General features: G+C 35.5%; 3 protein-coding genes across 9 annotated transcripts in view; 2 read left to right on the plus strand and 1 right to left on the minus strand.

Moving 5' to 3' along the window:
- Nucleotides 1–249: 249 nt before the first annotated feature.
- On the plus strand, nucleotides 250–4,982 carry LOC105671389 (protein brambleberry-like). 2 transcript variants are annotated; one of them, XM_012365515.2, is made up of 9 exons: nucleotides 250–527; nucleotides 674–1,082; nucleotides 1,673–1,858; nucleotides 1,936–2,158; nucleotides 2,302–2,598; nucleotides 2,749–2,961; nucleotides 3,121–3,342; nucleotides 3,418–3,700; nucleotides 3,833–4,982. In XM_012365515.2, the coding sequence occupies exons 2-9, from the start codon at nucleotides 699–701 to the stop codon at nucleotides 3,975–3,977; spliced, it is 1,953 nt and encodes a 650-aa protein (XP_012220938.1). In that variant the 5' UTR covers nucleotides 250–527; nucleotides 674–698; the 3' UTR covers nucleotides 3,978–4,982. The 2 variants fall into 2 exon arrangements, with proteins under 2 accessions (XP_012220938.1, XP_012220937.1); XM_012365514.2 differs by having other exon boundaries at nucleotides 250–445.
- On the minus strand, nucleotides 4,973–10,705 carry LOC105671391 (uncharacterized). Of its 3 annotated transcripts, none has more exons than XM_067357775.1 (8): nucleotides 10,084–10,705; nucleotides 9,958–10,002; nucleotides 9,532–9,619; nucleotides 7,292–8,666; nucleotides 6,825–6,984; nucleotides 5,623–5,731; nucleotides 5,431–5,547; nucleotides 4,973–5,239 (listed from the first exon to the last, which is right to left on the minus strand). In XM_067357775.1, exons 4-8 carry the CDS (start codon nucleotides 7,437–7,439, stop codon nucleotides 5,075–5,077), a joined length of 699 nt encoding a protein of 232 aa, XP_067213876.1. In that variant the 5' UTR covers nucleotides 7,440–8,666; nucleotides 9,532–9,619; nucleotides 9,958–10,002; nucleotides 10,084–10,705; the 3' UTR covers nucleotides 4,973–5,074. The 3 variants fall into 3 exon arrangements, with proteins under 3 accessions (XP_067213876.1, XP_012220942.1, XP_067213875.1); XM_012365519.2 differs by having other exon boundaries at nucleotides 7,292–8,602; nucleotides 9,398–9,619; XM_067357774.1 differs by having other exon boundaries at nucleotides 9,398–9,619.
- The window catches only part of LOC105671390 (protein twist-like), a 28,237-nt gene continuing 18,883 nt past the window's right edge, over nucleotides 6,774–16,127 (plus strand). For all 4 annotated transcript variants that reach the window (XM_067357754.1, XM_067357755.1, XM_012365518.2 and 1 more), the window contains exon 1: nucleotides 6,774–6,916. In XM_067357754.1, coding sequence (XP_067213855.1) covers nucleotides 6,873–6,916 — 44 coding nt within the window. In that variant the 5' untranslated portion in view covers nucleotides 6,774–6,872. The remainder of the gene's footprint in view (nucleotides 6,917–16,127) is intronic.

The raw sequence follows: 16,127 nt of genomic DNA on the forward strand, positions 1-16,127 counted from the left end.
ACGGTTGGTCACGTGCTCTAACCTTAAAATATACTTGATTTACCAAACAGCAAATCATTTTAATATTTTTCATTATACACTCTTAAAAAGTAATTTTAATATTTTCTGTAATAAAAGCACAATTTTTAGTGGTGAATAATAAAAAATGGATAAAAATAAATACTATCTCACCAGATGCAATTGCATAATTGGCGGGTTTTGCTGACCGGTTGCTACGCATATTTAAACAGCGCAGTCGTTAGAGTTCACGGACAGATCGGTATTCCAAAAGTTTATGCATATCATCGTGTTTGAATCGACAGAAACATTTTTTCATTGCTCATGTGTGACGTGACAAAAAGGAGTTTATTATATCAAGTTGTAAAAATGATCGAAATCTCATTCGACGTGATATCTGTTTAACGAAATTTATCAGGCAAATGATTGTTTTGAAACAGACAATTCAGTATGTAACGAATTCTATCTATTTTTAGTTGTCGCTTACGTGATTTTGTAATGTCATTTCTTCGGTATTAATTTCATTATCAGTAAGTGTCTGTGTGTACTTCAATTACTTTTGTTCGTCTGTTTTTAAATAATTCGCTAATAATTCTAAGTAATTCTTGTGCATTTCAGTCGCTAAAATTAATAATAACCGTGAAAATAATTTAAAGATTGTTTTTTTTTCTTTCAGGCAGTGGATTAATTAATTGGACACAATGCAGTTCAAAATAGATTGCAAACTTCTGTTGTTGACATTTATCGTGTCTTTTAATTGTAATATTGGTAATACATCTGTATTAAATTGGATATGGAAAACAAGCACAGAGGATGCAAATGTCGTGGTTGCCGATGGTGTACCTTTGATCTCAATTCCTTACGAAATGATGACAGATGATGAGAAATTCCTTCAAGAAGCTGCCAAGTTCACGGATATTCAGTTGTCCTCTCCATTGGAAATCTGTCAGCATAAAGTCATCATGAAGATCAAAACCTCCTGTTTCGATATAACAGAAGAAGAGTTGGCCAAGTTGAGTGTCAACCTTCTTAATTGTCAAGCAGCAGTTGAGGGGAGAAAAACCTTTCCTTGTACTGAAGAAATGGTATGTATTTTTTAGAATACAACATCTTGGAAATGTAATGCAAGAATTTCCTTATTTGCATTATATCTTGTTAGTTTCACAATTAATTGCATTTTGTTTATCCTGCAAAATTTGTTGAAATTATTTAAGTGGAATAAATGCAATTTTTATGTAGCTGCACATACTTTATTAAAATTTATTGATAAATAATGCTTATTATTTATTTATTGAATATTCTATACAGCTGACTTACAATGTTAGCAATAGAATACAATACATAACTGTAGAATGTCTCATGAATTGAGAGGGTAACGTGCTTCCATGCATGTTCAAACCTGCATATTCCCCCCTCCCTTCTTTTTTGAAGACCTCCCCAAAGTTCAGGGTTCTAGTCTTACATTAGTACGTGTTGTATCGTTACCTATATTATTCTGTCCATGGAATAAAAATTATTTAATTTCACTCAGAAAGAGTTGTGTAGATAAATAACAATTGTGCAAATATAAATAGTGCTAAAAATAATTAATCTTGAGAGAACCTGTGCATGCAACAGAATCATAGTAGCCTAGCTTTCATCATGTAAGTATAAAAATATAATATTTGCTTTCTAGTCTCTTAAGCAGTGTACAACGGATATGGATGCTAACATGTGGAATGCGTACCATCTAATGAGTAACAGAGCAAGAGCAGTTTGTTATGCAGCTCGGAATACACAATTTCGTGCTCTTACAGAGTTGACTGTCAACAAGTTGATGCAGTCAGCGCATTCTCAAATTCAAACACTGACCTCCTTGAAGGTAGTTTATATAAGACCTATTTCTTTAAGTTGATTTATATCAACTTGCTTTTAATTGAGATCTTGTTGACTAAACAGGAAAGTCAAAATCGTTTGGAGGAACAAACAACAGAGGCTTTGTCATCGTTAACTGAAGGAAACAAGGCGCTGCTGGAACAGCAACAGTATTTAAAAGACGCCCAAGTAACAGCCCATAAGCTTGTAACAACGAATCTCAGAGAATTGAACAATGAAAAAGCGTTAATACGATCCGGACACGCTCAACTCGCAGCTATGGCGGAAGATATAAAGAATAAATTAGGTTTGCAATCTGTTTAAAAATCGGACAACTAACGTTATTCTCCAATCATCCCGTTTTCGTTATAACTCAACTCGTTAATTCTCGTATATTCTCGCTATTTATATTTCTTTCTGAACTCATCGTAATATATTTTTTTTTTTCAGAAAACGCACATAAGGATCTCGAGCAGCAAGCTATGGAGCGAGGAGAGAATCACCAGGAAGTATTACGAGACTTAATCAACATACAAGAACAGACTCAATCGATCTTGGAGAAAATTGAAATCAGCACTAATCGCATAGTGGAGCAACACGAGGATACTATCGTGCAATACGAACAAACGATGCAGAAGCTCATGCAAATTAACGATACTATTCAATATATCTGGAATCTCTCTAATACAATGCGCGCAGAAATAGACCAGAAGCTGGAGTGGATTACTGATTACATTGGAGATACCGGTATTACCACATCAAATATATTTGCACCGCAAGAGCGATTTATTTGGCAATTTTGCAAATTTTAAAAAATTGTTCTATTGAAGTTATTCCGTTAAATTGACATCTGTGAAATATGTGTCGATATATATATATATATTTTTATGTTTTTAGGTGAACGAGTACAGAAAGTATATCGCATATTTTTACATGTAATATACATATTAGTGGCGATGATAGTCGCCGCGTTTTTACAAATGCCGTTTTTAACGAGAGCTTCCATCATGGGAATTGTACCGATGAATCTTATAACTTACTTGAAACTTGGCGTAGAAGCATCTCTAGATTTTACAGCCATAACAGTGTTAATATTTTTAATGACCGCAAGTGAGTTATGCGAATCCAAATATATATAATATACTCTAATATATCTAATGTAAGAAAATCTCTTAAAGAAAAATTAAGCAATAATTAAAGCACGAAGTATTTGAATTTTTTGTGTCTTATATTGATATATGTTTTATGTATCTATTTTTTTTAACACAGTGCATTTTGTTATGCTGGGCATACAACGCATATTTGGGCCAAGATTAAATACGAAGACGGAGACAGTTAAAGTGATTTACCAGAACGGACATTCGAATGAAAGCGCACACGTATCATCGACATATTCCAATTCCATGCCGAAGGCGCAATTGCACACAAGATTAATGAAGAACCTGCAGGAATTCTACAATTTTATAGTTTTGCAATTAAACCGATGTACAGGTACTTCTTCGATATAAAAACAAAAATTGCATGAGAAAAATCCAATAATAATTGCTAATATCCTATCATTTTCAGGAAAAATCAATATCTTGATACAGTCGATTATTGATTGGAATCAACGCGGTTTCAAAGTACGCGAGGAGCTCTCCTGTTCCTATCAACCATCAAAAAAGAAACGCGAGGACATCATTGATAACTATGAGGAGTGCCTGAGTATGTTATCGGACGATTTGACGGATAATGATTCTTTCAATGCAAGGATGCCATCATACGAGAACTATGATAATCGTGATGTTGACAACTTTTTAGATAGAAATAGATTGAAACATTCCCAGCGTAGAGTGTATACGTCTAGAAGGTGAATAATGTTATGAGAGAAGATTCTCCTATCACATACAAAATAACTAAAGAATGATAGAGTTTTATTATAGCACAATTTCACTATCTGGTAAAATAGTACAAAATATATATGGTAACGTATATGTTATAGCACAACTCCGTCATCTACGTCATCTACGTTGAAAGTACCTTGTATGGGAATAACGAGAAATGGCATACGTTGTCGGCTTCATCCTTCACCTGGGCAAAACTACTGCCACCGTCACGCTACTGGCACCTCTGTTCTGGATGACTGAACGAAATTCGAATAAATTATGTCAAATGTTATAATGAGAGTGAAAGTAACGATGAGTTCTTCAATTTTCTACTAACACAATAAGCAACATAATCAAAGGAAGATTGACGATAGTAATATATATAATAATTACTAAAATTTAATTGGATATTTATTATAAATTTGTTTATTATATTAATAATAAAAAAGTATTATATAATAATATTAAATATGCTAGAAATTAATAATAAAATAAATTTATAATAAATATCCAATCAATATTTAGTAATTATTATATATATTACAATTGTGATCATTAATTGTGATCTTCCTTTGATTACGTTGCTTATTGTTGAGTAGAAAATTGAAGAACTTTATTTATTTATTTTGCAATGTGTAGCGCACAATGCGTTTTAGTAAAGAATTGATTAATTTTTTTTCTTCAGTAAGTGTTTCAAAAAATACAAGTCTTAAAAGTTTGGTATTACGTTAGATCTTGATAATATTACATTTGTATATATTTTAACCTAAGTGTTAGTATTAATTAATTTACAGAATTTGTTTTAATTTTGATGACTTAAATATCAAGTTAGGATGTTTTCATGTTAAAACGTACTTATAGAAATACTATTTTTCATGACATAATATAGAAATAGATTTTCTCAGTGATAAATCATTGTATCATACATGTATTCATAAATGTACAATTTTTCTACTTCATAATAATGAATAATGATGATAATAATATCTAAAAGCATTAATATATATATGATAATACTTAAAAATATTATAAAATTTGAATATCACACAATATTTAAGTTTTTTTTTCACAAATATTATTATTTTTATTTTATTCAAAAAATCATAAAATACAATTAGCAAATCATTTAGCGATATGCAATTTATTGTTTCATAAAAATATGGCAAAGTACAAAGTACAAAGTACTTTTCTGCGGTGTAGGTAATCTTATAACTCTTGTACAAAATTGTGTAAATTGATACAAATATAAACTTGTGTTTTTTTTTATCAATTGTGTTTTTTATTGTGCTTTCCATCTGCGACATTCCAGGAAAGCCGGCGCAATGTTTAAAATCCACAAACGAATATCCCGTCTTCCTTCATCCGCAGACTGCCATGTCAAATTGCGTGCACACAGCATCACTCGTCAGCTCCAGAAATTTCATGTGCCTATCAAGACCGGCTCCCACCACCAAGTTACGCAGATTGCAATAATTCGCGCCGTAATCGAATACCGTGAACCATCCGCTTGATACAGAATCGCCCTATTAAACGATGATTTATTTGTTGATTTAGCATTTGATAACTCGTATCTTAACTTGCATATGTTTACCAAAGAAAAATCAGGAATTTGTAATAATGATAAGACATCGTGTATAACTTTGCGCAGTTTACGAGTACGCACTTCTACATACTTTTATAGCGATTTAGAATAGTGACGATTTCAAAAACTCACTGTAGCAAAGCATGTGTTGTTCCTCTCCTCAAAGACAATCTTGATTTTTTCAAGTGATTTCAGATTCGACATCCTGTGCGTCGCTTGGATTACATTTTCCTCTGCTGGTACTTTCAGCTGTCACAAGATTACAAATTAATTAAGTTAATCAATTGACGTTAATTTGAATTAATGATAAGATTGTATTCTCACTGTATATAGACAATTGCCCTCACGTTGTCGGCAAACGTTCCACGAGGACCAATTCATTATTTGACATCGAAATTTCTGCATTACATATGTGCACGGATCGTCAAACTTCCTAGAGTCAACATAGCTGCTTTTAAAAAACATTTAATGCGCGCCTTGGTAAAAAAATTTAAAGATTTAAGAAAAAAGAATCTGAAAATATATAATATTCTATGTTAGAATATGTTTTTTAGAATATGTTGTTATGTTTGTTTTATATCAAAATTATTTTTGGAACTTTAAAATATTTTATATAAGAGAGAGAGAGAGAGAGATAATATATAAGAGTAAAGCAAATTAATTTTATAAAATTACAAAATTCTAATCTTTGAAAATAACTGATTAAAAACATTTGTATTTATTTGTTGTTATTTATCTTGATTGTCTTCAAATTTATTTATTTCTGAAGCAAATGCAAATTAAAAATCCATTAGTTCATTTAAAAAATATTACTTTTACACCAATTTTGAACAGGGCCACTGAAAATAATATAATATCGACGTTCCACCAGCGCGATAGCTCGTTCTCATAAGGTTAAAAAGTGCGGATCGTATATTTTTCGAGCGGTGTCATCCCGGTCAAAGCAAAATATACGAGCCCCACGCCGCGAGCGATATTGAGTTTCCCTATGTACATAACATAACATGCCGCGAGAGCGGTAAAGACGTCTGGTTCAAAAGAAACTGTTCGAATGTTCTAGTTCTCGTAAAAACGATGTGACAATCATTTGCTATTACCGAAGGATAAAAGCGTCTGGCGATGCTTTGAAAAACTGGAATTAATCGCGACAGTATAGTGGAACGTAAACTCATCTTGAAACTCTGAACGTTCTCAGTTTACTAGAAATGTTTGTCGTTAGTTCGATTGACTTCTAAATGTGAGATGTTTTGGTGTGCCGCTTTCAACGAACAAAATGAAATTGAAAATAGTGCTTCTTTTGTAAAATTTGACTGCAAGTAACAAGGGCTTCCAAACGTTAAATATTGCGATAACTATAATATGCCTTAAAAAGTCAAGTTTCGATTAAAGTTTATTTAAGTTTGACGAAGAATATACAAGAGAGAGCTTGTCTCTTATAAGTGCAGTCCATCACACAAAATTTCATCATTTTTTTTAAGTTATACTGTGAAACTATTTATGCCTGGACGCGTATATAGTGCAAATACCATTTTACAATACAGGAAGCGTGCAGTGGATACGGAAACAACATAGTCATGACGAAGCACATTATGCAAATTCCCAGCATTCCATGGATATAGTAAGTACAGTATTTAGATTTTTTCTTGGGTGCTTTGCTTGTTGTACTTATCGAACGTTTGCTGTCGGCTGCACAAAAGGCAACAAATAATTCATCAATTACATTATCTTTATAAAAATCAGCTCACTATCTCGCGCTATCAAGTATATTATTGACATATAATAAAAACTGCGAAGAAATTCCTTCTCGAAACAGTTTAACATTTTGAAGGACATGTGAGCAAACCTAGCTAGAAAATTAAAATAAATAATGTTGATCTCGATTCATTTAAAAGTTTAGTTCGTTGAAAAAATCCGTTTATTTCCAAAATAAAATAATTCAACATGCAAATGGACACGTAATTGAAGGATTGCTTTCTTAAAAAAGTAACTTAACCATTCTGCTTTGACGTAACATGATCTTCCTGCGATTTCGCCAAATCCCTGACTCTGTGACGAAAATAATACGGCGGCGGGTCGATCGTCACGTTATCCCGGCGCGTCGACATCTCGGTCCTTTTAACGCTCTTGGACGACCGGACCATTACAAATCGATCATCTTTCACGAAAATGAGAAAAAAAGGCGGCAAACGCTTGTCTTTCCCCGAAACTTGTCGCTATGCTGAAAGCAAGCAACTGTCATATCATATTTATTGCGCCATTGTTTTCAGAGAACCTTTCATATGTTGTGTGAAACTGGTTGTTCTGAAGCATCTTCAGCATATGTGATATAATTCAATATAATTCTATTTTCCGAGGTCCGAGAAAAATTTTCCCCGAGTGTGCAAAGGATATTGCAGATACTTTGCATTAATTAAAGAAATATTATGACTGGCTTATTTTTTGATAAAAGATTGCTGCGAAATATTAAGATCTGAAGAATGTTCTTTTCATGTTAATTTTTTTATTGATAATTAATAGTATTTGCCATAGAAAAAATATAAAATCTTATTATTAATTAACTTTAGATTTTCGAAAACACAGACGTACATGAAAAGTATAAAAAATATATTTATCAATTAAAATAAACAAATTTTAATAAAGAAGTTTCGTGTGAAATAAACAAATATTATCGCATAGCTTGTCATACGCGTATATATATAAATGGAATAACTTTTTTATAAACATTTTTTGCGACACATCGGTGACGCGCAACGGACTTCTCTAATGGATACTATCTACTAGTATCATAAAAGAGATGTCTCATAAATGTACGCAACTCAGCTACTACGTTTTTTTCCCTTCAAGATCTCGACTTAATTTCTTTCCCTCCACTTGAGCAGTCTTTTCAGCTCTTGTCAAAATTGCTGTTAATCTTTGCTTGTAGCAAACATAAGGAATTGAATCAAAAAAATATTACTGCTATAATAAATAATTAATTTGTCCAAATTAAAACAATATTTAAACAAATGTCTAATTTTGAAAATTAGAAAAATATGTAATTTTAATTTTTTAAATTATTTGCAATTGAATTCAGAGATATTTTCGGCAGGGTGAGCGCTGATACAAATTGTATCAAAACTTGCCGTTGATGATTTCAAGTACTGCTTTTGTTGCTCGTTGTGTCTCGCGGAAAGACATTAGGGCTGAATACAAGACGGGAGTAGACGACATGTCGGCTTGACAGCTGGTGGCGATGCGAGATCCGGTTCACACGACGTTCCGAATCCCTCTCCGTTCTTTCTTGCCTTTGCGACGGAGAAAAGCTCTGCGAAAAAATGGCGTCTTCTTATCATTTTTCATTTTTCTCACACTTTTCATATATCCATCATCTAGAAGCAAATAAAGAATGTTTTTGTATTAGAAAATAAGATGCATACATAATACATACAAATTTTTAACCAACATAAACCATCATCTATCAAGATATTCCATGTATCACAAATTACATGAAGTATTTAGAAATGAAATAAAATCTTCGGATTAAAACTTTTTTAATGATTACTTAACACAATCTTAATGTAGTTTAATATTTTTAAATGCCATTCATCTTCTGAATTGTAATATCTATGGATATACGAATTTATATTACTATTACTAATGATGAAGCTAGTAAACAAGAAAACACTGTCTTCATTCATTCTTCCTTTCTGTTGATTCACTTTCACAGAAATGTATCCCATCTCATCCTTTTTGATCACAATAGTTTCTTGATTGTCATCATATTCATTATCCAAATTAATATATGCAAAAATAATCAATAAATTACTTTGCTATAAAAAAATCCATTAAAAGAATTTTTTTAAATCAGAAAAAATATTTCAAATTTGTATTACAGATGATATATATATATATATATAGAATTTTATAACTTTACATAAATCTTCTTTACACAGCGTTTACGACAAATTTCCGTTATTTTGCTTTAACTCTTTTACGTTTCTCGCAAAACCGATCGGCATATACATCGGGGAGCAAATAAACGATACGACAGTGACGACGTGCGACGCGATGACGGCGCTCCGCCGACGCGACGCTCCGCGCCGTCGTGGATTTTATTTACCCTTCCGCTAGTGTATCGCGATGCTCTTTTTCGCCGGCCGTCGCTCTCGTCGACGTCCACGTACAACTTGACAGGCATAAAGACGGCCGCTCGACCGACATCTGGCCTGATGCGCGCACTTTGTAGTCTCCTACCTATGCGTAAAGGGAGTCTCGCGTCGTCTTCAGCCTTTGCTGGCGCACAAGAATTGACAGGGCGAATCGTCGACGCCTTTCTAGGAGTCTGCGAAAGATATACATATTTTATAGCTCACTATGTCTCATACAACATTGCGGAAAGACATTAAGGCTGAAAAGATCGATTAAATTGATCTAAGTAATCCTTTTTAAAATTTTATAGTGTTTAATCGTTAAAGCTCTCACATTCTATTAAATTTTACATGAAAAGCTAAATACTGTACATAATCTGAATGAAATGCAGTTACAAATAAAACTGTGACATGTTTTATATTAAAATAGAGAAAACATCCCTTTATATAATCTTCTTAAAAAACTGTTGTAAACTCTCACTAAGTGGATTTTGAATAAAACTTTTGATCCTTTCGATCAAAGCGTACATACATTGTTCAAAAACACTCGTCGTGGCTGCAAAGCTGCTGTACTTGTCTGAAAAACATTTGTAACAACTATGATAATGTGTTAAGAAATAATCATATTTTCTGTTACATCAACAATGATCATTCTAACCTAAATTTGACACGCCGGCCGGTAGCAATTGTTTCGCATTTTTGTCAACCCTTCGAAAGGATTAATTTCATTTTTGTCATTAAGCGATGCTCTTTCACCTTAGCAAATCATTTATCCGAGACAAATGCGACCGCTTGCCTCAGTTTTCAGATAAAACTTGTTTATCTCCGCGTCAAGGCACTTATCGATAATTGTATGGAATACAATCTCGAATCGATTAGACCCCCATGTGATTCTGATTTCGACCGAAGACGTATGATGATGGAGCCACATGTCCCCCCACATGGCCCCACCAAGGGCCAATGACCTACAAGGCCGTTGAATGACCGTTCCTATCGGTCAGGTGACCAGCTGATCGTAGTATCGTAGTTACGTAACATTAGCACGTGCTCACATGTACACGCGCACACACTTATAAACGGTACGCCCACGCTGGATTTTTAAAAGTTATATAACTTAGCCAAAAATTGACGTAGCGACATGGGACAAAAGCGGTTCTTCTCTGCTTCGCATCCCGTAGATGACTATACACAGTACATATGCTCATATAATCAGAACGGAGGATCATAAAATATAATAAAATCTTATCCGACAATTATAAAATACTTATTTATCGAAAATAATATTCACTTTTAGTCCGGGAAAGTTGAATTCAGTCTATCAAATTTTTTTACATATTTAAATATTTTTACACTTTGCAATAATTCGCTAAATTTATTAGATTTTCGTTACGTTGTATGGTTCTTTGATTTTTATTTGCATCCATGCAAAGTTTAAACAAGTTTCCTCAGATTTTTCTTGGATGAATTTCTACTCTATAAAAAATACAAACAAATTAGAAGAAAAATTAATATACGGATTTATTTTATAAAACTAAAAATGTCTGTTGGAAGTCGTTTATTTGCATTATTTTTATTCTTTAATTCTATTTTGTTACAAAATTAAACAATTTAATTTCGATAGAAAATAAATAGAAAAAACTCAAATATTTATCAACGATTTTTTAGATTTAAAATAGATAATTTTGGGAAATAAATTCTTATCGATGTCTTCTAATTCGTGTATATATTTTTTTCAAAAGTGAAGGATTGGATGATCGCGTTTCAAAGGGAGACGATCGGTGTGCTCTTTGAAGTTTTCAATAAAATAGAATCAGACGTAGCGGAAGAAACGAAAGAAGCGATTCCTACGAACTCTCCCTAGAAATTTATAATTCGAACCGCCTGTCGGCAGCTAATTTCCTGTTCGGGAAGGCGTGTCTACGGCCATAACGCTTTCTCGCGGTTAACTTGAGCGGTTGAGAATCTCCGATGAGATTCGGTCGAGGGAGGAAGATGGAAACAGAAAGAAAGAAAGAAAGAAGGCTACATGGACCCCGAGATCTCTTCTCCTTTGCTCTTCGCACTTTTTTCGAAAATGATGTCTTCGCAGCACTTGGACGATCGCGAAGCAGCTGCTTCAAAGCTGAAGAGCTACGAAGAAATGATAATGAAATGACGAACGTTGCAGCTGTTAAGAAGAGCGGTACTTGGCGGTCTCTTTACTAATATTTCAGGCTAATAATTGAGTGTGCAGCTAAAACAGTAATTTAAAAAAGCGCATACAAACAAGAATTTTATTTTCAAAAATTGCTTGTTTAAAATTTTTTAAATCAGAGATACACGATTTTTGATTTTAATTCACTATCTCTTTTATACTCGATCCTAAAATTTCGATTGATTTACTATTACGCTTTAAAAAAAATTTTACATCAATTGTTTGCGCAAGCTCAGTAAAATTGAACATTTGATGCAATCAATCCGTTTAACGACCCATGTAAGCGCATAACGCAGAAATAAACGTTCTCCACGTGGAGGAAAAGAGGTCGCCCCCTCTTCATTAACACATACTTCATCGGCGACGCTTAATGAATCAGGCATTCATATATCAGCTCGCAACAACTCGCGCGGTGTTTTTTCAACAGGCTTGATTTATCTGCGTCGAAGAACGGGGGGGAAAGAAAGAAAGAGAGAATCGTTCCATCGAGGAACCATTTTCGGTGTTCAAACAAGAAAAAAATCGTCTCCGACTCTTGGTCGGCTCAACCCTTTCGGCATGGTCAATAGCAGCACGAGCAATAAGATCCTGTTTGTTCCCGACACGTGCATCCTTCGAAAAATGAAAAATTATTTTTTCCGAGCTCCAAATCTGCAACGAGGTTTCTGTCGATTGCATCCGCCGCGACCCTTTTCTCGCACACGACCGACGGGGCGCATCCTTCGAGGCCCTTCCTTCCTTCCCTCTCGACCCTTCGCGTCCCTTCGTCCGGGAAATGACGACACGCAGTCGCACGGCGAAGAGGCGGCGCTTCGTTTGTCCAAACGAGGAACCACACGCCCCGTCGCGTAGTCGTTCGTTCTTGTCCTCGCACCGCATTTCCGGTTAAAAAGTTACGGCGTACAATTTTTCAGAAAATTCAACGCGTCATAAATTAGTCGCCGCTGCGCGCAAAAGGAAAGTAAACCCTCCATTTATTTCGCGGCTATGAAATCTGGCTCGTTCCACTTGGATCAAGTATTTTCTAAAATCGTCTACGATTTTGATTAAAAAAAATTAGAGGATTATTTTTTCTTACGTTTCAATACTAATTTCGAGTTCTACTCTATGTAATAATACTTTGAAATGTATCAAAATGTAGATTTTCCGATAAATTATTTCCCGACAATAATACAATACAAATAAATCAACGGAAAAATAATGTTAAATTGAATGAGGAAAATCAATGAAACAATTGTATGCAAGGACTTGTTTCGAGAATTATGCATAAAGCACGGGTCATTGAACAGAGCGAACAGCATTCAGCGAACAGCATCGGCTGGACCGATTCCTCGACGCGGCCTCGCGCGTGTCCTTTTTGTTTTCCCGTAACGAAAATGTATGAGCTTTCTTTGGCTCCGGCCGAGCGCATCGACGCTGTCGACGAGAAGCTGTCTCGGGAACGCGCCTATTAGTGGCCTTCGCGGTATCGTAAAGTAAATCCTACAAAAAGTCGCGGGTGCTCCTTTACGATCCCATCGTTTTCACGGGCGTCGATGGCTCGCGAAGGGCCGTGGAATTTACTGCCTCCGTTTACATTCCGATCTATTTTAATGAACGACGATAGCTTTTTAGCGCTTCTTTCCTTCGCATGTCTGCCGAATTATGAGAACCGGAATTGCGAAGAAAAATACCTGACGTCAAGTTTCAGATCGATTCAAAAGTTTGATATTTTTCAAACGATTATAATTTTCCAACACGTTCAGGAGAAGCATTTTTTCATGCTTCCAATAAATTCTATCAATTTGTAAAGCTCGCTAAACTAAACTAGTCTGCAGAGATAGCCGAAACGGTCCTCTCGAGATTCGATTCGGTGAAAATGACAGGAGCGCGAAGCCGCCAAAGCGCGCGGTTGTAGTTCGAGGAATTTTCATTCACGGATCGTTCATTGATCGCCGCCGCCGACGCGAATGGATCACGGGGGCTGCTCCGACGCTTTCCTAACAGGAAACATAATATCCTGGGGTGGATCGGGAGATACGCTCGATTATGCGCGCTTTTTGTCGCGTTGGCGCCAGCGGGGCGAGGACAACTCCCGCCCCTTCGTCGAACGAAATACGGCTAAAATCATCCGCCAATTTCGAAACTCGGGTCGGACTGACTTTCGAAAGTGTCGAAAGGAACAGACGAAGACCCGGCAGTCTCTTGTTACACATCCGTGACCGCGGCGGGAAAACGAGAACTTGGCATGTCTCACCGAAAAATTAATATCTAAGACGAAAAATAAGTAGGAATTTTAATAAAATGGAACGACAGACTTAAAAATAAAAATGTGTAGAAACAAGTTAGAAACAAAGATATGCGCTTTTGTTATCATTATTAATTATTATCGAAAATACTAATATTTTTAATCTCAGTAGTTTAATAATTTAACAAAAAATAATTAATAAAAAAATGATGCAGCTTTCGTATTTAGCCGTCACGCTGTCTTGCCGCTTAAAAACCGGCGTTGCCAAAAATAAAGGCATCTTAAAGACGAATAATTCAGCGCGACATCAATGATGAAACTCGCGTAACTCCGCACACTCGAAAAGTGCAAAATGTAGCTCGCGGAGCGCCATGCTTCGTGTTCCTATAAATTCTCGCAAATTATAATGGGCATGAGGCCACTTAGACTGACACACGACGGCGGCAAACAGCTGTTTCGGCGATACGTTGCAGCAGCCGGTCGCGCTTGTCTTCGCTGTGAGTCTCGCGCTCCGAGCCAGCCACCACGTCATGCGCCAAATGTGCAGTACGGTCTCGTCGGATGACACCTGCTTACAGATGTTCCAGATACCATAAAACGATGCCACCGCCTTCGAACGAAGCAAGCAACGCCACATAATTCACGATCGTGTTCGGTTCCCCGCCCCTGTGAACCTCGGCTCGCACTTGTCAACACGTTAGAAGGCATGCGTGCGTTCGCGAAAATCGTTTTCTAATCACTTAATCTCTGCTTTCACTGCTAATACTTTTTTTCTAATTAGCAGATATTTGCTTTCGTCTTTATCTTTTTATTCTCTTTTACTTTAACTCCTCTTTTTTCGTTTTTTTTTTTTTTCATACTTTGAGAATTTTGCTCTGTAAAGAAACTGCTAGCAAGCATCACAAATGGGCGGAGTCATCCGAAAAATAGATGCACCTGTCCAATTACAGGTTCAAGCTTGTATACATTTTAGGCTCCACAAAGGAAATGCGAGCGCATAGTTAAAGTGGGCGGAAAAAATTATCTGACCGGCTTGCGCCTGAAAAGTTTTCATTCTATTGACAAAGGTATTAGATCGCACGGATTTAACGCGCAGGTAACCAATCGGAGCATTCGTACAGGTAAAATGCCTCAAAGATCAGGGAGTGGCCGAAAGGAGGAGATAGAAAGAAAGATGGCGGAATCGTCAATAAGATAAAAATTTCTCAGGTGACGCTCAAGCAACTCGGTTAAAACTCGGAAAAACTAGCTATCATATTTGCAAAATATTCAGAACCAGCTTTAAGCTGGCATTTTCTTCTCATTCAATTTTCTCGTTCGTATTTTGAAAACTGATTCGCTTTTCATGCTAGAACTTTCAGTGCGCATTATATTCCGCTCGTCGTTTACACAGGCAGGAGATATTCTAGAGAAGGAACGATGAATCTTTCGTCAAGAAAAATTCCTCGAGTCTGCGGGGTTTCAGCGGTAAGAAAAATAAGAAAAAAAAATAAAGAGCATACTTCCTCAATGGTGCAGAAAGTGTCGCATGTCCTGCCTAATTCTAGTGACCTGAGTCGGGATCGTTTGATCCCGAAACGACCTATGCCTAAAATTTCCAATGCAAATGAATCTATCTACACACTTAAGAAACGGATCCCGAACCCTACCAGCTTTGTTTCTTTTTTAGTTTTTCCAGTCTTGAAAAATAGCAAATTAGCAAATCTTTGTGATGATGTCGCAGGTGATTTATGAGCCAGCGTCGTAAGATCGTGTTTCAAAAACCAATGACTGTTGAAATTTAATCCTACTTTTGTTTCGTGAACATGTGCAAAAGATTATGCGTTTTCTAGCGTACTTCGCTTCTCATAATCTTCAGTTGTTATTTTTTTATATTCTTCGTCGTTCAAGTCCACTCTTAAAAAAGGCATGAAAGATTGATACTCGAATGTATCGAAAGTATTGTTGACGCTTTTCCGCGACGCTGATTGGTTATCTCGATTATTCTGACAGTTTGATAGTTTGAGAGCGAAGGTTATTTTGATGGTTTCTTAAAATAAAAAAAATTTTATTAAAATATTTAGATTTCATAATTATTAAATTATTATAATAAGTGCGCGCGCGCAGCGCGCGCTTGTATTGTTCTAGTATTACAAAGAAATAGAAAATTTGTTCTTAACTGATTTTGTTTTCTGCGCCTTTGACAAGATATGTTTCAGAAATTCGGCACAAACTTTACTTAGGAAATTTCTCGATTTGGAATGTGCATTGCAAATGCCTGCACACCGTAATCACGAACAAT

This window comes from Linepithema humile, chromosome 6, assembly GCF_040581485.1.
Source record: "Linepithema humile isolate Giens D197 chromosome 6, Lhum_UNIL_v1.0, whole genome shotgun sequence".
In the NCBI taxonomy this organism is placed as follows: Eukaryota; Metazoa; Arthropoda; class Insecta; order Hymenoptera; family Formicidae; genus Linepithema; species Linepithema humile.